Below are 22,007 nucleotides of genomic sequence, written 5' to 3' on the forward strand. Positions count from 1 at the left end.
CCCAGCAAAAGCTTTAATGGAATCCGTGGTGGTCTGACGCCACGGCTTCCTATTTCAGCCCTTAAAAAGGCGTATCTAATATTTATGAGGAGAATCAAAATGGCCACGGGCAGAAAAGCCCTCGCTTATGGATTTATGATGTTATTTCACTTTTACAGAAGGAATAGGGTGACGGTTTCACACCGTGACCACACTGACATATTAATGATGGAGAATATTTATGGGTTGAACTCAGCTCTGTGAATAATTTATTCAAATACAGAGTTGACCGACCACAGTGTGGGACTGAAAGCACAAGTTATGCGGAAATCGTCGTTTTATTTTAAATCCTGTTTTGTGGATAAACATCTGAGAAATGTCTTGCAAAGATCAAATTCACACACACAATCTGAATTAGAAATGAATAACGAGTGTCAATTTTTATATGGATAATATGTGTATGACATATCGCTTATTGCTCCCTGAACTCGCTTTGGATAAAAGCGTCTGCTAAATGACTAAATGTATATTTTAGGGAGGAGTTTAGCGACATTGCAGAGTAGCAAATGTTTTAAAAACTTTTTTTAATAAAAAATGGCTTTAATCATTTCTTTGTTCTGTTGAACACAAAAGAAGATATTTTGAAGAATTTAGGAAAGCAAACAGTTCTGGGGCACTATTGACTATCATTGTCATTTTTCTAACTAATGGTGGCCAAGAACTCTTTGGTTACAAGCATTCTTCCAAATATCTTTCTCTGTCTTCATCAGAAGAACAAAGAAATTTGACAGAATTTTCATTTTTGAATGAACTGTCTCTCTAAGTATGAGCCATAGCAATGCTAACGCTTTGCTTAAAGCTAAAGAAATGTAAAATCTAAATCAAAACACACTTCAGATAGATGTCTCGGTGACGTAAGTGTGCATTCAGGGACATCTCTGAAACTCGGCTCCCTGCGGACGATGTGTGTTAGGGCTTGTCTTCAACCGTCCGTGTTATCTCGCACTTCTTGCATGACATTCTTGACATCCCTGCTGCTTTAGCATGAGCTCCCTACTGAGACATGGCACACTTTGGAGATCAGCACATGGCTTCATGCCTGGGCAAGCCTGTGTAATGCCTGAGGGATCGAATTTGAGTCTGTGGATAAAACCAGAACGCCGCTCTGCTCGCTGTAGTTGCTACCAAGATGTGGTGACAAAACAATGTAAATTTAACGTGGGTTTTTCAAACCGCTCTACTCGGCGGAGCTCCCGCATGTCTTGTTAACCGCTGAAGTGTATTTGTTTAGCGGAAAATGTTCTCTCAGGAACATCTTCTGTCTTAAGTACTCGCCAAAGCCGTTTCCTGTCTGTGGAAAGTTGGAAATGGATATGAATGTGTGTATTGACACGCTCTTACACTACAGCTTCGCATAAGCCGCGCGGAGTAATAAAACCACTCGCTGACAAAAATACAGACATTGTGGGCAATTACATGGAAAGCGATGGACGCTAAAGAGCTAAGTTGAGTTAAATGGAAAGTTGCATTGCCTTTGAAGCGATCCCTGCGGCTGATTCAAATTGTAAGGTCCCATTAGTAGCCCAAAGCGGTTCAAAAGAACTGCTGTATGTTATCTAGCTGAAAGTCCTGAAAATAGCGGGGAGTAGCTTTAAAGAGGTTTGGGAGCATATGTAGCTTGGTGGAGTAAGAGGGTACGTTCATGCAGAAATGAAAACCCATTTACTTGCCCTCATGTCTTTTGAGACTAGCTCTTCAGTTCTCAACAGGAGGAGTTTATTGCCGAATGTCCAATCGGCTTTTTTTCTGTACAATGAGCGTGAATGGTGATACAGCTGTCAAGCAAGTTTTCTTAGTTCAATAATTAACTTGTATTTCACGTCCGTCTTACTCAAAGCTATCATATGGCATCTGAGGATTCTTACTATAGCTTTTTAGTACGGACTACTTTTATGGTGTTTTTAAGATGTTTTTTAAGTGATTGTCCTAGTCACCATCCACTTTCATTGTATGGAAGATGAAACTGCATCTTATTTTCCATAAAATACATAAGAGTGAAATGCGTTTGCAAATGACGCAAGTAAACATGTAACTCATTTAAAGTTGCTTCAACATAGATCCAAATGGGCAGATTACAGTTGCCCAGTTTCTGTTTGAATGCTGACGGAAATGATGTCAGACGGGAGGTCGTTTTAGGGCAGGTTTGAATATATAATAAATGAATAGAAGATGAGGCAGCTGTGATATTAGTGTGTTGACGAGTCGAGCTTTCTCATGCAAAATAAATGAGTTAACAGATGCAGCTACTGTCAGCATCACACCCACCTACTTTCGCACGTGCGCACACACACACAAACTCCAACATAACATCTGTTCTTATATTACACAGTTGGATAGATCCTATGCTGTATGCTGTGAGATAAAATTGATGGTTATCGGTCAGAACGAATGTGTGGTTTATCTACAACAGAAATCATTTGTCGATTGATGTGTAAGAGTCGGTTAAGCAGATTGGCAGCTGTTTCTGGTCTCATCTGCCACGCATCTGTGCTTTTCTACATCACATGCATCAAACCTGGCTTCAGCAATAACTCTCCTTATCAGTTGTCAATTGTCTTCTTCTATGTCAAGATCGTTGAACATTTGCTTATAAAACATGAAGGCCAGTTGTATTCATGGGCACAGATTTACATTAAACCAATGATTAGAGACACTGAACAATCCTTTCCCATTGTTACTGTATGGTTGTGTTCATTTATAAAATAAAAGGGTTTCATTTGCTTTTAATAAATTCAATTAGGAGGGTTTAGAGTTAACAGGGATGCTGTCTAGCACGGGAATGTTGAATGTTAAGCCTTGTTTATGATGTGTTTTGCTCTTCGTTGAATCAGAAGAGATGATGAGACGCAATGATCTGGTTTGTACTAGTGACAGGCAGCAGAAATTTGGTAAATTTACTGTGACGATATATAAAGTCAATGTGAAAGTATTTCTGGGCAAAACAAATGAAAACTACATTAATTGCACAATGTACAAGTTGATTTTTATTCACACGCATTGTGCTGTGCGATTGACATCATTTGCGCTTGTCTGGGCAACTGATATACTTCCGTTTAGTAGTCCATTTGGGACGATACTACCCTTCTCAAATTAATACACTACATGTTTGAGTGCATAGTGCAAAGTTTAAGTGCATAGTATGTAAATTGTTGTTCTTCTGTGTCCCATATTTGGAATTTCTCCGCGAGAGCGCCCTCTGGCTTTTGGATGTGGCAGCATTTAACCGTAATTCATTGAGAAACTGAGCATAAAAATTACACGATATATTGTCCCAGCCCTAGGTAAATTTGTACATTTTACCTTACTGTTGTATAACATTGTTTACTTAATACTGATATCTGTCATGTTCACACACAAACATATATAGATGTGGCAATGGCTGCTGAATTGTCAATTGTCAATGGTGCTGCCATATTGGAAAGGGCAAGGCTAACCTAAAAACGCATACAGGTAAAGGGGGAGCTGCGTATTTTTTTTTACTCAATTGCAGTTAGAAGTAATTTGCATGGTTTATGATCTACACGGAGGACTGAAATGTTCTGTCTCTCTTTATGCATTTATTGTCAATATTATTTTTGTCAAGTAATTGTAAAAACTCACAAATTAGAAATATAAACATTACTGTGCTTTTTTTGCTGGAAATACCACAACTCCTTTATTTGTATGTGCGTTTGTATAGCAGTCTTGCCCTCCCCAATATGGCGGCAGCAACAGCCCAAAGCACTCAGTGATTTCACATGGTAACACTTTACAATAAGGGGCTATTAGTTAACATTAGTAAATGCATTAACGAACATTAGCTAACAATGAACAATTTAGTTTTTCAGCATTTATTAATCCTTGTCAATGTTAGTTCATGTCAATACAGTTATTCATGTTAGTCATGGTGCATTAACTAATGTTAACAGTCACAACGTCTGATTTTAATAATGTATTAGTAAATGCTGAAATTAACATGAATTAATATGAATAAATGTTGAAGTATTGTTCATTGTTAGTTCATGTTAGCTAATGCGTTAACTAATTGTTAACAAAAAGCACTTTATTGTAAAGTGTTACCCATTTATGTATTTGTTGACTATAAATAAACCATATATTTTTAAGGAATATATTAAAGAAATACTGTATATATTTATATTTTTAAGGAATGTAAACAAATCAACTCATAATGTTAACCACCAATTTTCACTGTATAACATGTTGCATTTTTAGAGTTGGATTCATTTAATAATTTCAAAATAACCCTCTCATTGTTGAAACCAAACCCTTGTCCTTTGGGGTATACGGTAGGGCAGTATTGTGGACTTCAATCGCCCTCTGGAGATGTCGCAGAGCTGTAGATTGTCTCGTAGCAGTGATTCTTTCATTTCCCCCGTCTTGAACATTCAGGGTAGCATCTATCACTGTATCAGTTCATCAAAGGCATTGCCTTGAAGGTGAGGTCTGGCAGCTGTCACCTCAACATCTCATTGTTCTTTCTGGAATACTTGCACGTCTACCTTTGGGCTTTCAGCCTCGTAATGGCATCTTTGGCTTGTTTTTCCTCATTTAAGATGCATGTGTCTTCCTGTTGCTTTCTATAATTAGCAGGAGCAGAACATCAGGGAGTGACATGATCTTGTCAGATTTGGAGTGACGCACACGTATAGACAGCGATGGCCCGTGCATCTGTCTATGCTAGACTAACCTCACTGCAGTGAAGTCTCTAAGCAGCCAGAAAACTATTACTAGAAACTTCACAAATGGCCTGTAGACGTAACATGAAACGCTTTAGCTCGGTGACGCATTTTCTGCGGTGCTTTAAATGGGGTTGTCAGTGAGGAATCATGCAAATGTTTGAGGAGCAGGTGGTTGGAAGATGACACATCTGAGATGGTAGTTTATCTTATGCTGCTTGTTTTACTTTTCTTGCAGAAAACAACTTTAAAGGATGCAGACTTTTGACTTACAGTAATGCTTGCTTACGAAATCTTTATTTAAAGCATTTTCATTTAAAGCTTTTCCAAGTCAACGAGAATGTTAACCTCTTCAGCTCTGGTGCATATTTAGCATTTTTACCTGAATTTAAGAGTGACCCACTCGCATACATTGGAGTATATTGATAAACATCAATTGTTTGAAACGACAAATTCAGACCTTATTTTGTTCTTTCACGTAACGTAAATGCAAAATTGATGGGACTGGTCGAAAGCTGATGATCTAAGCTTTCAAAAGATACCAGATTTGTCTAGTGCTCCACAACTTATAGATTTGACGATGCAATGTTGGACCCACCCGCGGGTCTGTGGGGGGTGGCATAGTGTCATTTTCAATTCAGTTCAGTTTTTTTATATAGCGCTTTTCACAATGTTTCATTGTTGCAAAGCAGTTTTACAGAAAGTAAGACAAAAATAAACAAAAGTTAGTATCAGTATTAAAATAACAAGGATCCATCTTTGCCAATGATTGTTTGCCTGGGCTGAAGCTGGGATGATCAGTTAAGTTCACAGGATCTCATTTTAAATATACGGACTATTTTGCATTCACAGTAATGACCTCCACAACAGGGTTTTGTAGAAAGTTATGATCATATGGCTATCGAATTGATTGGCCTGCTGTAGATTCTTCTCTTCTAGTTTTTATTTGGCCTTGAGGAGCTCGCCATGCCAAGCCATGACATCACTTAAAGCAAAGAATGATGTCAGTTTCATGAAGAGTTTCCACCAATTAGTCTTACATTCACTGAAATCAGTTGAATGGCTTCTTATGCACTGAAATCATGCACCAGTTTGTTAATTTTGCTTTGAATAAAACGAGTCAAAGAAGATCACTGTATGAGAGAATGTCCTGTTTAAATGAGATTCCCACATTCAGCGTGACTGCAAGAGTCACTTCAGAGAATTAATACTGTCCATACCTGTGAGCTCGGGGCTAAAGCGAGGGCCAAAGTGACTCTGACATTTCATTCCTGAGCAGGCGGGAACCATACCCTTCAGCGCACCCTTGAACTTCTCTGACTTCTGAAGGAGAAGGAAACTTACGCATTGAATCACTCACAGCCGGCCCAAAGGACCGAGACCTGTGGCTCGACCGGTCTTTGTTGGATGGAGTCTGATGTTACCGGTGCTGGTCCAGTGACATCGCCTCCAACGAAGTTTCCATTTCCCCTTCAGGCGTCATTCATTATGCTGTGAAGTTTCAATTTCTACCACGGCAATGCAATTACTGGCCCTCTGTGGGGCTTTGCGCATAGTCCTCACTTTCAATTTCACGAAATGAGAAGCACAAACAGCGCCTCTCATTCAAAGCACCTTTCCCCTCGACCGGTGTTTTATTAAAGCGTCGCTACCGACACGTGCAGATTTGGGCCCGGCGGGGCCTCGAGGTAAAAGCCGTGTTTCATTTTCACCTTCACTGCTGCTGTTTATGAATACAGTAATTGCACCTTTAGTTTTGTAGCGCTCACACAGACTTTCATTTCCCACGCAGTCGTTCTGATTTGATTCGGGGTGGTTTTATTTTTAAAAAGCACTAATCTGGCATGATAGATCATCATGAGCTCTCTGTAATCCTGCTTTGGCGATGGCCCGGGGAACTGTTTTTAAAGATAATTTATGAACAGCAACACCGTATTTTCTTCTTCTTATGAAAATAATCAACAGACATGCATAGAATTCATTCTATGTGTGGCTTTATTAGATTTTTTGCAACTAATTCATACTACGAAGCCACTCTTAAAGGGATAGTTCGCCACAAAATTAAAGGGATAGTTCACCTTCAAAATGAAACTAACTTCATCATTTACCCACCCTCTTGTCATTTCAAACCTGTATGACTTTCTTTCTTCCGCAGAACACAAAAGAAGTTATTTTGAAGAATGTTGTTAACAGCCCCCCATTCGCTTGCATTGGTTACAATAGAAGTGAATGGGGAGCTGTGCTGTTCTGCTACCAGCATTTTTCAAAATATCTTCTTTTGTGTTCTGCAGTAAACAAAGTCATACAGGTTTGAATCGACAAGACGTCATTTATCATTTACTCGCCCTCATGTCATTTCAAACCTGTCTGACTTTGTTTACTGCAGCACACAAAAGAAGATATTTTGAAGAACGTTGGTAACCGAACAACATTGGCCCCCATTGACTTGCATTGTGTGGACAAAACCACTGAGACATTTCTCAAAATATCTTCTTTTGTGTTCTGCAGAAGAAAGTCAAACAGGTTTGAAATGACAGGAGGGTGTGTAAATGATGACAGAATTTTCATTTTGAAGGTGAACTACTCCTTTAATTTCTTTCCTCATTTATTGACCCTCGTGTCATTTCAAACCTGTATGATTTTCTTTTTGCTGTAAAACACAAACGAAGATATTTTGAAGAACGTTTGTAACCGAACAACATTGGCCCCCATTGACTTACATCGTGTGGGCAAAACCACCGAGACATTTCTCAAAATATCACCTTTTGTGTTCCACAGAAGAAAGATTAATATACAGATTTAGAACGACACGATGGTGAATAAAACCGCTTTAAAACTGAAAAAAAGCATGAAGTCTACTAGCCGACTCACTGACTAGTCAATTCTGAACGCATCCAGTTTTGCTCTGATCGAAAACACCGTCTGCCTGGCTGGCACAAGAATACGCTGAAAGAAAACACTGCTATAAAAATCCAGTTTGTACCAAACTGTTCACATTGGCTTCAAATGTGTAGGTGTCCTGAGAACGCAGTGCATGCTTTTCTGGGTTTAGAATAAACGTCTGCTGCCAAGAGGCTCTTTAAAAGAGAAACGTCGTGAGGTAGCACCGTTTCTTCCCAGCCGTTTCTGATGTGTCAGTGCATGAGAAGCCCACGTGAGGCCTGAAGATGGCCAAGAACGGAGACACGTGAGCCTTTAAAGGTGTCAGAAGGTCTCTTGAGGCTCCGCCGGCGAGCGGTGTGAATTCGGGTGTTGCTTTGTGATGAGATAAAGATATTGCTTATTTATGAGAGAAGTTTTCCTTCAGGTGTGACATTTAACCAAACAAAAGTTCACCCGGTGGCCTCTCTTTCCACAGCCAGCGAGAACTGCCACGACTTCCACCCCATGTTCTTCACCCACGACCGCTCGTTCGAGGAGTTCTTCTGCATCTGTATCCAGCTACTCAACAAAACCTGGAAGGAGATGAGAGCCACTTCTGAAGACTTCAATAAGGTGAGAGAAGCTCTTTTGACTCCTGTTGACACCTGTGTCTGATCTTATTTTGAGAAATGTCTCCGTGGTTTTGTGTTCATGCAATGGGGGTCAATGTTGTTTGGTTTTTTCATGACAGAATATTTTGCCATTATTTGGTCTGAATAATATTTTAGTCTTTTGCTAGCTTGCACCTCTTAGAAACACAGGACAGTTAGTCATTTTCTGGGGATGATGGTAGTGCCAGGCACTTGGCAGAGGTAAAGTTTTGCCGTGTGAAGAAGCGTCCGAGTTTCGCTCGGCTGTTGTTTGTGTAATCGTGATAATCACATTACAAACTTGTCCCTGAGTCGTAGGATAAAAGACCAGCTTGTGTATAATATTTGCGCTTAATTAAGATTCATGGACATGAAAACTCATTTCTAAAATATCTCCCTGGAGCATGTCTCTCTGGACACTGTGATTAAATTAATCATCCTTTGTTTTTTCCTACATGAGCAGCACATCTGAGAAAACCTGCTCGCTTTTGGCCCTCATCTGTATTCCTGCTTCATTATAAGAAGGCTTCCTTAATATAGAGATAAAGCCGATGTTTAATCTGGTGATCAGAACTTGTGTTTCGTTCTGTCTTGACAGTTGAAGAGCACAAAGAAAATAGTTTGAAAGCAAATCGTTTCGGTCTTAAACTGCGAAGATGAAAAGTTGCAGTCGGTGATTTGTTTCGGGTTGTTCTTTTGATTGTTGAAGCTGTATTTCGTGAGTACTTGTGTAGATGAGTACTGTTATTTTTGCATTGATATTTTTAAGCATTTGGCAATGTTTTATGCTTTGTGTATTCCCTGGTATCGTGGCTGATATACTGGCTCGATATTTGGATTTTTTTATTATCGGCATCGGCCGATAAATGTTTACAATCGGACGATATTTTTCCTGTTTGGCGGCTATATAGCGTGCTAAAAAAAGGCTACATGCTACTAACTAGCCACGTAATACACAATAATTGTTTATTTAGTTTCATCAGTTTTCTGTATGTCTCTCATTTACTGTAATTGCATTTGTGTTATATCTGCCAGTTGGCCACAGTGCTTTTTTAATATGGGTATTGGCATCAGCTATTAAAGGGATACTTCAGCCAAAAATGACAATTCTGTCATCATTTACTCACCCTCAGATTGTCCCAAACGCATACATTTCTTTGTTCTGTTGAACACAGAGGAAAATATCTTGAAGATTGTCAAATCTCACCCCCCCCCATTGACTCCAATAGCATTTGTTTGCCCTACTATGGCAGTAAATGGTAGGTGAGATCTGACATTCTTCCAAATATCTTCCTTTGTGTTCAGCAAAACAAAGAAATGTATACAGGTTTGGAACAATCTAAGGGTGAGTAAATGACAGAATTTTCATTTTTGGGTGAAATATCCCCTTAAAAAAACCCATATTAGCTGAACAGTAGATTGAACCTATGACTTTGTGTTGCTATTCAATGCTTTACCAACTAAGCTATAGAAACACAGTATATATACAGTAACTCTGTTATAACTATAGTACTATTGTTCTGAGTATTGTGAGAGGGAAGTCTATGATAATACCATTTAAGATTTGTGCCGTGCAGTATTGTTTGATGATGATCAGCGTTCTTATTCCTTATCTATTTTACCTTTGAGCTCAAAAGTGTGTTGTATATTTTTGGTATGAATTTAAAATGTTAACACTCGGCTAATATCTGTGAATGATGGCCAGTGTTGACAGTGTTTGCGGATATGGTGCTGTTCACACATACTGTATTAGACTTTCTTGTTAGAAAAATGTGTGCCTAATTCACACATAGTAGATGGTAAATTATTACTTTTCAGCGAATCGTAAAGCCACAGAGAATATGTTTTAGTTTAAGTAATGAGGTGTACATCGATGTTTAGTATAAAGTCCAGTAATTGAGTCCATTATAGTTAATGTATATATTAAGGTTATAAGTATTAGGGTTGTTGTACACTTTGAAAAAGGATAGACAGAGCAAAGAACCTTTTCTAAAAAGCAATAAGCATTCCCAATAAGCCCATCATCTTTTACATGTTTGGAATAATAACATTCATATCAATGCAATGTCTCAGTACTGAAGTGCGTGACTGCATTTGTGATGACTGCCACTAAGTGTTTAGTCATGGTGGCGGGGTATGTGCGCTCTCTCGTTTTAGAGAAACGATTAGTCTAACACCTTAAGGCCAGAAGTTTCAATATCTCTGGCTTGTGTTTACACGTTGTGTGTGGACACAATCCTGATTGAAGTGAGGAAGATTAGACCCTCCTTTCCACCCACCATTGTGTGGGAGTTTAATGCTGACTTACGGAGGAATAACTCTGAGGTTCATTGTTCGCTTGTCACCTCCTGTAGCAGACTGAACTCTGGCATGCTTTTCAAATTCAAGTATTATAGTATATTAAAGGTTCAAGTGTCAGATCTAAATTACACGCTGGTCCTATCACATTTAAGATGCCCAGAATAAATAAATGACTTTTTAAGGTGTTACTAATGTCAGATATTCAATTCACATATAGACCGTTTCATCCGACGCGCGTGCCACGACTGCAGTTAACTTCCAACCTGTGATTGGCTGGTATCAAAGTAAATAAAATATAAATAGTTAAATGATCAATTTAAATTATTATTTTACTGTAAAATAACTGTATTAAATAAACGATTTGTTGAATTTTGTTGTATGTTCATTTTATTAAATAAAGAATTTGTTGAATGGGTCGTGTAGTTTGGTCGCATTTAATGAAGCCGTACGGTACATGGACATCTAGCGGTTGAGCTTGGTCTAAATTCTAAATATTGGAGAGACAAGTTTAGCCAAGTAACGGTTCTTCTTGGTTTATTTTGCTTGCTATCAGAAATAATACAGGCTCTCTATTGTTTATGAATGTGTACTGGAGGTTAAGGGCAGTCCACGGACGCGCGCATGCGCCGTGACGTTTTTTTATGTTGTCACTTTAAAAACGTCCATACAGTCAAACCAAAAACGATTCATATTTTTAAAATATTTTTTCACTAGGGGTTGCAGGACGCTATAGTTTATTTCTGTAAGTGAGGATAGCAAAATAAAGTAAACTGTGACATATTTATACCCAAAAAATCCTCATACAGCAGTAAAACTGATAAAAATGTAGGACCCAGTTTTTCAGACCTGACCATGTTTTGCTTAGGTGTTTTTTTCTTTAATCACTAATGCGATCTTTTCCACCGCAGACCGAACAAAATGAAGCATTGCTTGGTAATTGGATGCCCTAAATGGGTGTTCTCTAATTGTGTACTTAAATGTAATAGCTGACAGCTATTCAATCCACTCCATTACATACCTTTCTATCAGAGTTATCTGACATTATCAAGATGAACTTGCTCTGACACAGTTTGCATACATTACATTTACATTTATTCATTTGGAAGACGCTTTTATCCAAAGCGACTTACAAGTAGTAGAGCATATAAACATTTTGTCAACACGTTTTAAGTGATAGTTCACCCAAAAATGTGTCATCATTCACTTGATCAAACCTATATGACTGACTTTCTTCCGCAGAACACAAAATAAGATATTTTGAAGAAAATTAGCAACCGAACAGCACTGGGCCCCATTCACTTCTACTGTATGGACATAAAACCAATGCAAGTGAATGGGGTCCAGTTAACAACGTTTTTCAAAATATCTTCCTTTGTGTTCTGCAGAAGAAAGAAAGTCACACAGGTTTGAAATGACAAAGGGGTGAGTAAATGATGACAGAATTTTTATTTTTGGGTGAGCTGTCCCTTTAACTCGGAGTTCTTGTCATATTTTATTACTATTTTCTAACTATAGCGAATAAACTGTGATAATGTAAGAAATGTTGAAAGTGTCTGAATTAATTTGGATTTAACTGTATAAATAGTCAGAAGTTAAACATGCAGTGAGGTTTAAGTGGTTAACAAACATGACTTCCAGTTTTTGTTTTTACGTGTTGCTGTGGCATTCAGATATATGTTATGGTTGTAAGCTATTGTCTTTAAAGCTTGTCCTCTATTGTTTATTTCTTAAAGGTTTTGTTCAGAAAACAACGACAAAACTTTAACCCTACTTTACACATTCGTGCACTGTTAATGACCCTCTAGTCTGTATGTTAACACATGACCGCACCTCCTCCTCTCCTCACACGCACGTGTCATTTTTATACGCTCATACGATCCCCCCCCCACTCGCTGGCTCCAGGGTAGGCCTGTCACATCCTGTAAATATTGTGTGTGTGTGAAGTGAGAAGAGGTGGGCCTGCTCTCGCCGGTGCTCTCGGGACAAAAATCCGACGGGCAACGTATTCCTGTTTCCATGGCAACCACATCATAATGACTCCCACTCCCTCTCCTCCACGACGGGCTGCAGCCGCCTTTGTGTGCGGCATTGACGCGCGCGTGTGTTTTGGTTCATAAACAGCTGTCTTCCCCACCCAATCAGCTCTGACGGAGACGGCTACGACACCTGACTAAAAATGGCCACTTCAGTGTATCCAAAGCGCTCAGTTGTAGTGACTTAAGCTAGCGCTCTCCCCTCCCCCTTTTCAATCTCTCACCGAATCCCTCTCCTCCCTTGTATGCGAACCACGTGGTCCGCCTTGCCGGAACGGCATTGGCGTGAGCCGCCCAATCAGACTTGAGCGTTGAAATGGACATAAACTGTGAGCTGCTTGGAGATGCTTGCAGACTTCAGAGCGCTGACCCTGCACGACGAACCAGACGCTTGCTTGACGTTGCTCGGTCTGTATTTTGTTATTCTTTTATCAGCAGCGCATGATAAACAAACCAGGGACCATCTGCTGGCACGTTGTCTTTCCGAGCGTCCCTGCACCTGGTCAGGGTTCATCTCCGCTACGCTGGGTTCCACCAGCATCGAGCTCTGCTCCCAAACATGGAGGTGACGATTGCACGTGAGTAGAGAATGACAGGATAGAGAGGATGGAAGGTTGTTTGTAATTTTGCTCGGCTTCAGTGAGGGATGGAGAGCCAGACGCACAGATGGGGCTTTGTGCGGAGCTGCTCGTAGTAATCAGGTTAGAGACGGATTTCATCTCGCGATTAAAGAGCCAGCGATCCAAAGAGCGTTCGCAGTAACCCGCGCTTCTCCGTAGCCCGGCCCCTCCTCGGGTGCTTACAGTGAATGAGCGGTTGAATGTGGGTGCAGCATCGTCTGCTGTGTGGATGTTCATCAAGTTTGCATTTTTCCACGTGTGGCGAGTCGTGGCTGCAGAAATAAACACTGTGTGTTCTTTTGTTTTTATGTTTCAGTTGGGCTTCATCTGTTGCCACATCCTTTGTGTATTCATCGTTTGCAGTGATGACCTTTTGAGGATTATCAAAAAGACAATAAAAATCCCACGGCACGTCTGATGCCAGTGATGGGCTGTCAGTTGGGTCCTAATGTTGATTGATTAGGGTAATATCGCAGGCAGTGTACTTCACGGCACAAATCTGCAAGATCTCATAAACCGAATCATGTCTGGAGGTTTGGTTTGGTCGTGCTCAGCATTCCCAGCCAAGCCTCCCGTTCACAATCTCCTACTACACTTGCACAGCGAGACTAAAGAGCTTGACGTTGCGTTCCTTCTTCCTTTCTCTTTGTTTTTCTTTTCTCATTTTGTTCATATTTTAGTTGATTTCTTGTCTTACGTTTTGCATTTCGTCTGTTTTTGCATATCTTGCCTCTACTGCAGTCTTGCATTCTCATACACAAGACTAGCACTCCCACCGCAGGAACCGGGTCTCCCGAGACCTTAGCCAACTTTAATGCGTTGCACGCTATTAGCATGCTTCACATCAGCCCTCTGGTGACCTGAGATCCTCCGATCCGCTCATCTCAGAAGGGATGTGTGGTGGCTCCATCCACTCACGATGTGCTTTTCTGTCTTCTGAAATATTGATGATTTCCTCTCTTCAGTCATCTGCGTTTGGCTCTGCATATGTGTGAGCGTCTACACGTGGTCATCCTCTACTATGACCATTGTTTATCTTAATGATGCACAGTATTCTATGAAAGTTTGACAGATGCTTCGCTCCACCAGTGGCTCCAGGTCGTGCAGGAGAACACACACCATCTTTTGAGCGCGTGAGAGATGCCAGGCCGTGCCTCCCAACCCTCAGCAAGCATCCAGCCACCTGCTGCAAAACCAAAATAAACACTTTCTCCATTATAACCTTGGGCAGGTTAGATGGGAATAGGAAAGTGGAAGAAAGTCCAACAGTTTTTGCACCGCGTGCAAACCTGCAGTCTTGACATGCATATGCATGCGCAGGTGTTACTTTCGAGCTCGTGTTTGACCTCCAACATTCGCGAGAAAGTGACCCTCATCTAAATGCATGCCACGATTTTTGTGGTCAGTATTTCCAGCAACGATGTTCAATTTTTCCAGCTAATGATATCTATTTGTTTTCTTTGAAGTAATGCCCATTCCTCTGATGTGACTCATTATTAACTGTTATAGAATTCATTAAAGGGGAGGAAACAATATAATTAGCATGTCAATTGTGGAATGGATAAATGTTCCATTTCTTTTCCGTGCCTGATTACTTCACTGTTCTCATGGACCGTAACTAGCAAAATTATCGAGGGGAGGGATGACTGAGAGGTCTGCCAGACATATTTCCCAGCATGCACTGCAAATTTTGTTCACTTTTATTGGTCTTAAGAGGATGAGGGTTTGGGATGGTCATGGCTTTATCCGGTGGCTTTATCTGGTGTTCCTTTTAACTTAACACAGCGGCTTTTTGATGTGAAGAAATCATAATGAAGCTCAGCATCAACTTTGCTCACATAAATCTGTCCAGTGTGATTTATGTTCTGAAGTCAGTGGGAAGTTCTTTCGGTTTGGCAGAATAATGGCATTCCCATAATTACGGATAGGAAATAAATACAACCGTTAATTCAATACTGTTGAAGAAAACAGAGAGGCATACTTATGAATTTATGATGGATAGCTGTGCGCAGTTGTAATTAAAAACGGACAGGAGGGATAAATCTTGCATGCTTTGGAACCGCATCAGTGTTTTTGATTGGCTGTCTGGACCAGAGAGAGGAGCAAACTGATGAATCTGCAAAAATGTGCCAGGAAAACAAGTTTCAGAAAAGGGGATCTAGTGAGGGCTCGCCACAAAATGCTACTAGAAAGAACTTTTCAGAGGTTGTATTTTCGGTGTTGTTTATAATAGGGCATATTCTTGTGTTTCATTGGGACCATTTTAACATTTATAAGATCTTGCGTTGTTTTTAAAATGAAATCTAACAAAAGGTAAAAAATATATTTCTTGATTATATTGCCAAGATGATACCTATATGACATTTATAGAATATAGTCTGTTTACATGAACTACATAAAGGTTTTAAAGTTGATTTCCCTGCTTGTGTTCACAATAATAAACTGTATAAAAATGGACATTGTTATATAAACATTGCAAATCATATTTCATTAAATTTGAGTTCTAACCGTTAACTAAAATGTCTTTGAGGAAAAACATGCATGCAGTTTTCTGAACATTTAGTGTTAAACAGCAATGAATATGACCGAATATGACAGTACATTGACGTCTTGGGCAGAATCCCAGTTCTGGCTGAAATGCCAAAAAAAGGATTTGGGATATTTTGAAATACATCACAATGTGGAAGTTGATCACAACTTCTGGTGTACCACAGTGACCACTTGTTCTCTGGTTTTAGCATGCATATTATTTCGATTATAATTGGTATACATGAATATGTACATCATTCATCTTTTGTTCAAGATGTTCTTTTCCATAGTTTTGTATGTTTTAGACATCGTAATGCCTGATGCACATTGGCCACTATTTTTCTTGTTGCAAAATGTCTGCAAGAATGTATATCTCGCTACAGTCGGTCTGTTTTTCTGTTCCTTGCAGAGTGTCATCACTGTTTTGCTTGTGCATTAGAGCCATTAGTCTGAAATTGTTTGGGAACCCAAAGGACAAATCTCTATTAAATTGCGATCAGCTGGAAAATCTATTTATTATGTTTTAGCTGTTCAGCAGCCAGATTATCAGATATGAAATTATGTAAGTGTATAAATATGTTTTGTGGCACATGTCCGAGGTACACTGCTGTATACCAATGTTTTTTTATATTTTATGGAATGATGTATTTATATATAAATGACATTACGAGAGATTGCTTTTGGTGGTAGCTCAACAAATAATACCATAAGATCACTTTTTTTCAAAGATGGCTCAGAAACACTATAGTATTAAGATTAATCTCTTGTTTTTGTGTTTGAAGGAAGCCTGGGATTTGTTACATTGTGACTTTGACATTCAAATGCATTAAATCATATAGCTGCCTTGGAGCTAATAATAGCCTTGGAGTATAATAATAGGTGTAATGCAGTGGATCTAAATGTTTTTGACCTCAAGAACACCCATTGTCCAGAATAAAATATTTCTACAATTTCTATTTAATACAATATTCAAGAACTTGGCATAACTAGACGGTATTATTATAATATGGATGTATCCAATAGCATCCATTGTACATCCCTTATAAAAATAACCAAACACTAAAAAATAATAATAATCATTTTAAGGGTCCAGTGTGTAATTTTTTGGAGGATCTATTGACAGAAATGCAATATAATATGCATAACTGTGTCTTCAGAGGACCTTACATAATGAAGCGTTATGTTTTTATTACTTTAGAATGAGCTATTTCTATCTGCATACACAGCGGGTCCTCTTACATGGATTTCACCATGTTGTTTCTACAGTAGCCCTAAACGGACAAACTGCTAAAAAGCGCGTTTCGTAAATATGTTATCTCCTTCGGCAAAGAAGCGAAAGCATGACATCATCTTAGTTCTGTGTCAGCCACCATAGTGCTTCGAAAGGGAGGGGTGGAGTGAGACGTTGGTTGCAATTCGTAACCTCACCGCTAGATGCCGCTAAATATCAAACAAACTGGGCCTTTAAATGATTTTGTGGTATTGTCAATAACCAAGATGTTAAAAACCATGAATATTGATACCGTGTTAAAGGTGCAGTTTGTAACAATTTTGCAGTAAAATATCGATAAACCACTAGGCTAGTGTTATATATTTTGTTCAGCTGAGTACTTACAATATCTCAAATGTTTCCAACTACTTTTAAATCGTGAGAAAATCGCCATTCTAAACAATGACACGGGGCTGTGCGGTCGCCTGTCAATGGCGTCATATCCGCGTTCCCCTTTGTTACCGCCTTTACTGACGTAGAAACCGCATGACAACAGTGTCGTGGACAAATGGGGAAGTAGAGTCTAGCGTCTAGGAAGCCACTAGCTTTTTTCGAGCAGTCAATTATTTATGGACCACAATTATTCGCAACATTTATAAAACTTTACCTCATCCGCTAACATGATTTTTCGTTCCCGTCTGATTGATGGCCCTCAGCGGTGGAGTTGAAGACAACAGATCCCATCATTACACGCTCCTTCACAGCGTCATCAAGCTACGGCATTGTTGTTGTTTTGATCGTGCGCCCTCTAGCGGCGGTTTTTACAAACTGCACCTTTAATTCATTTGCTAACATACAATAATGTCGTAAAGTGCCGCAATGGTTACAAATTTGTGTGTAGGGATTGTAGATTAAATGTGATTTGTTGACCATAAAAGTAGAAAACAAAAATAAGTGAAATTAAAGATTAATTTGACTAATAGCATTATTTGTTAATTTAGAAAACGTCCAAAAATATATAGCGATGATATCGCTGTCACGAATGCCGCCGGCCACGATAACCGTGAATTTAAAACCTGCTATCGCGACAGCCCTATTCAATATAAAACAGAATTTATGCTCCAATACACCATAACCAACCTTAAGAGCGCTCTTAATTTTTGTTATAAAGTCACAGGCACGCACACACCGCATGTCATTCTGTATTATCTGCAGGCTGACACACAGTGGGCGAGTGTGTTCTGTGCATTTAGGAGAAGAGAATCGAAGGAAAGACAATGAGGTTGGCAGGGTGGTTGAAGACCGGCTCATTTCTCGCCGAGGAAGTGACACTAGTCCAGATACCCTCTGTTATTCTAAAAAAGTCCCTGTTCTGCTTTATTCACGAATATCACCACCCACCACATTTCAGACGCCCAATCTCCACCATTCTCCCGTCTCACCCATGACGTCCCTGCGTATGAAAGGTCTGCTCGCTGCTTGATTTAGAGGGGCTGATTAAAAGTGAGACGGCGCCTTGGATAAAATTAATTCATTTTGAACCGTGCGAAATGTGCAAATGTGCTCCGAAAATTGCTTCCCCCGCCGGAAGGGATTGTTTCGAGTGGACGTGTTTCGGTCATCCCCCACCTCACAGCTTTAAACACCGCTGTGGCGCTTGAATCAAGCTGTCCTGGTTTATTCCTCTAGCAGTCACTCCTCTCGTTGTTCCAGCGCCAACACATCAGCACAGTGATTCGGGAGGGAGTTCTGACCTTGGCCCTTACGTATCACTAATTAGACCCCGTGTAAATCCTACAGCGTAAGCCAACAGCACCTGCTCCTCTGGATAACACTGAGGGATGCCTGCATGAATAGTAGCTGGACGCAATTCTAGATTCCCAACTCATCCCGTTCCCCAGTTACTTACAGCGTATGATCTATAGCCCGAGGCCTTGCGAATGGCAACCCTTTTGTTTGTGGTTTCGAGCTGTGCATCGTTCAGGCTTGATGGAGAAGTTGTTTTGTCGTGTGTGCTGGGTATGTGTGAATCTGGCTGTCGTGGATCTGACTATGGCAAATAATAAAATAATGTTGTTCTCACGTGTGTTTGCTCCAGGTAATGCAGGTGGTGAAAGAGCAGATCACTCGCGCTCTCACGGTCAAGCCTAACTCTCTGGATCAGTTCAAGAGTCGTCTGCAGAATCTGAGCTACACGGAGATCCTCAAACTGCGCCAGTCGGAAAGGATGAACCAGGAAGACTTCCAGTCCCGGCCCATTCTGTGAGTCGCATGCATCTGTTTGTGTGTGAAAACAAGCCTTTATATGACATACAGTATATATATATACACTCAGTTATGATGACTTCATTCGTTCATTATTGTGATGTATTAAACAGTATTAATATTATTGGGATGTATTAAATATTGTCTTCTAGGTTGATATTGTCAAATTATTTAATTGAGGCTGTCCAGTTGTGTTTTTTTTGTGTGGATTCTGTTATGTTGGTTACCTTTGGTGTGTTTGTGTTCGTTAATATAACTTCACAACTTTAAATAAAATACACACAAAAAAACTGGGACGTTTAAGAACATTCACATGTTACATTTAATTGTAAATTGTTGGGAATATTGCTCAAAATGTCAGATTTTATCAGTCTGAAATATATAACATTGAATCTATTTAACAGATTGTTCAGTCTGTTCTTGGTTTGCATAAAGTGTTAAGCGCAATCCCTAACGAAATTAAACATGTAAATAAAAGAAGGAAAATCAAAACCTGACACGAAGAGAATATTGCTTCTCTTCTTCTGTAACCTTGTATCTCCATATTTTGTGTTTTTATTTTTGGCCATAAATTATTATTAGATTAATAATTAAATGAAATTATTACAAATATCGAACCAATAAAAAAGTATTAAAAAGTGCTTGTCAGCACAGTATTTGATCATTTAAAAAGCACACCATTTTTTTTCCATTTCCTGAAAAACAGTGAATTTGGACATCCGAGGTTTTGGAAGGACAGTGGCGATATGTAACATGCATTAATACTTTTGTGTCTTTAGTTGTGTGAACCCTCTGTATAATGTGTGTGTTTTATTTTTGTCTCGTTTCTGCAGGGAGCTTAGGGAGAAAATCCAGCCGGAGATCATGGAGCTGATCAAACAGCAACGCCTCAATCGCTTGTGTGAGGGCACCGCCTTCAGGAAGATCAGCAGCCGAAGGAGACAGGGTACGAAACGCATACAAACTTGAACATGACCCTTTATTATCAATAAAGATCCATAGATATATTTCGTAAAGATTCCTGATCGTTTGAGACTACCATACTGTCCAAACCAGCTGTGACAAGTAACACTTTTTGTGAGTCACATGGTCTCTGTTCTTGCCTTCATGCTTTTCAGCTGTAGCGAGCAAACTAAAACTCACCATATATGTTGTGACGTACTGTGATTTTGTTGTGGCACACAACATATTCCCATCACATCTGTTTGAAACATGTTACATACCTTTTCTTCTCAAAATGTGCTGAACTGCTTTAAACATACCTACTCTTTGGGTATTTTGATACAGGAATCTAGAAAAGTTTCCGTTGCTGTTAAAGGAATAGTTCACACAATATAAAAAGAAATGTCATTCAAAACCTGTATGCAGAGGCGTATTAAGACCTCGTGGTGCCCCTGGGCAACAGCCCCAGAGGTGCCCCCCCATCAACCCACACGCAAGAATCCACTCATTAAAAGTGGTATATATTAAAAGATTTTATAAGAATGAAACTCAGCAATTTACAATATACTATTTTACAAGAATTATACATTAACACGACACTTTTGTATATAACACAAAAACAACTCTTTTCCATTAAGTATTTTTAACAATTAGGCCTACTGTAGTTAAGGGGCACCTGCTTTCTGTTGTAATGTTACATTTCAGGTTTTGATGTAGTTTAAAAAAATCACTAACATTTTTTTAACAGGTGTAAATGTTGTGCGTGCTACAAAATGGGGGTACAGGGACACACACACACACACACACACACACTAGTTTGCATGTATGTATTCACATTACGGGGACAATGGAACAATGTACAGATTTTCAGGACATTGGGACTTTAATTCACCAAAGTGGCATTCACAAAATTACAATGTATAGCAAGGTTATTCATAAAAATAACATGAAACGTTATTGTTACTATTTTAACTGCTATACAGCTATTCAAACGCTCTATTTAAGCACAGTATGTGTATATTCTTCTTACTAAACGATCACATAAGTACTAAGATAAAAGTGTACTCCACTAAAAAGGACACATATGAATTGATTGCTATAGTGATGACACCGACCGTTCTATTCCCGCACAAGGTGCCACGCCTATTTAGCGCAGATGCGTGACTTAAGTCTTAAAAAACAAGTGCTTATGTACATTTATAAAAAATATATATTTTGTATTGCGGGTTTATTTGGTGCCCCTAAAGTCTTGGTGCCCCTGGGCACTTGCCCAATTGCCCATATGGTTAATCCGCCTCTGCCTGTATGTGATTCTTTCGTCTGGGAACACAAACGAAGATATTTTGAGAAATGTCTCAGTGGTTTTGTGGCCATACAGCGGAAGTCAATGTGGTCTGATGTTACTCGGTTACCAACATTCTTCAAAATATCTTCTTTTGTGTTCTTAGTCATACAGGTTTGAAATGACACGAGTAAACGATGAAAGAATTTAAACTATCCCTTTAAGAGTCTGAAATTGACCTACTAAAATAATTGAGTTGTGCTTTTATTGGTGACCTCTATGGAGTTCATTGTATTTCTCAGACAGAATTACAAACATTTTTAAGCCACTTCTTTTGACAAAAAATCAAAATGTTCTCCATTTGTGTCCCAGCTTTCCTCTCTTAAACGCACTCTTAAATATTTACGTCCTATGAATATTTTCATGACTGCGATTAATAAACTGACAGAATGATTTAGCAAGTGTGAAAAATAGCCTTGTCCATCGCTGAGAGAGAGAAAGTACGGGGCCAGTTTCAAACAAGCGCTGAGTGGTGGGAGTGATAAAGCTTACGGCGCAGACCGGAGACTTGAAGGATGGTGGAATGTAATATGGGCTT

General features: G+C 39.4%; 1 protein-coding gene across 5 annotated transcripts in view; it reads left to right on the top strand.

Moving 5' to 3' along the window:
* Positions 1 to 22,007, top strand: part of elmo1 (engulfment and cell motility 1 (ced-12 homolog, C. elegans)) — a 98,047-nt gene that overhangs the window by 68,054 nt on the left and 7,986 nt on the right. For all 5 annotated transcript variants that reach the window (XM_057354281.1, XM_057354285.1, XM_057354283.1 and 2 more), the window contains 3 exons: positions 8,074 to 8,210; positions 19,019 to 19,182; positions 20,019 to 20,131. In XM_057354281.1, the coding sequence (XP_057210264.1) occupies positions 8,074 to 8,210; positions 19,019 to 19,182; positions 20,019 to 20,131 (414 nt within the window). The remainder of the gene's footprint in view (positions 1 to 8,073; positions 8,211 to 19,018; positions 19,183 to 20,018; positions 20,132 to 22,007) is intronic.

The sequence above is a fragment of the Triplophysa rosa genome, linkage group LG16 (genome assembly GCF_024868665.1).
Source record: "Triplophysa rosa linkage group LG16, Trosa_1v2, whole genome shotgun sequence".
NCBI lineage: Eukaryota > Metazoa > Chordata > Actinopteri > Cypriniformes > Nemacheilidae > Triplophysa > Triplophysa rosa.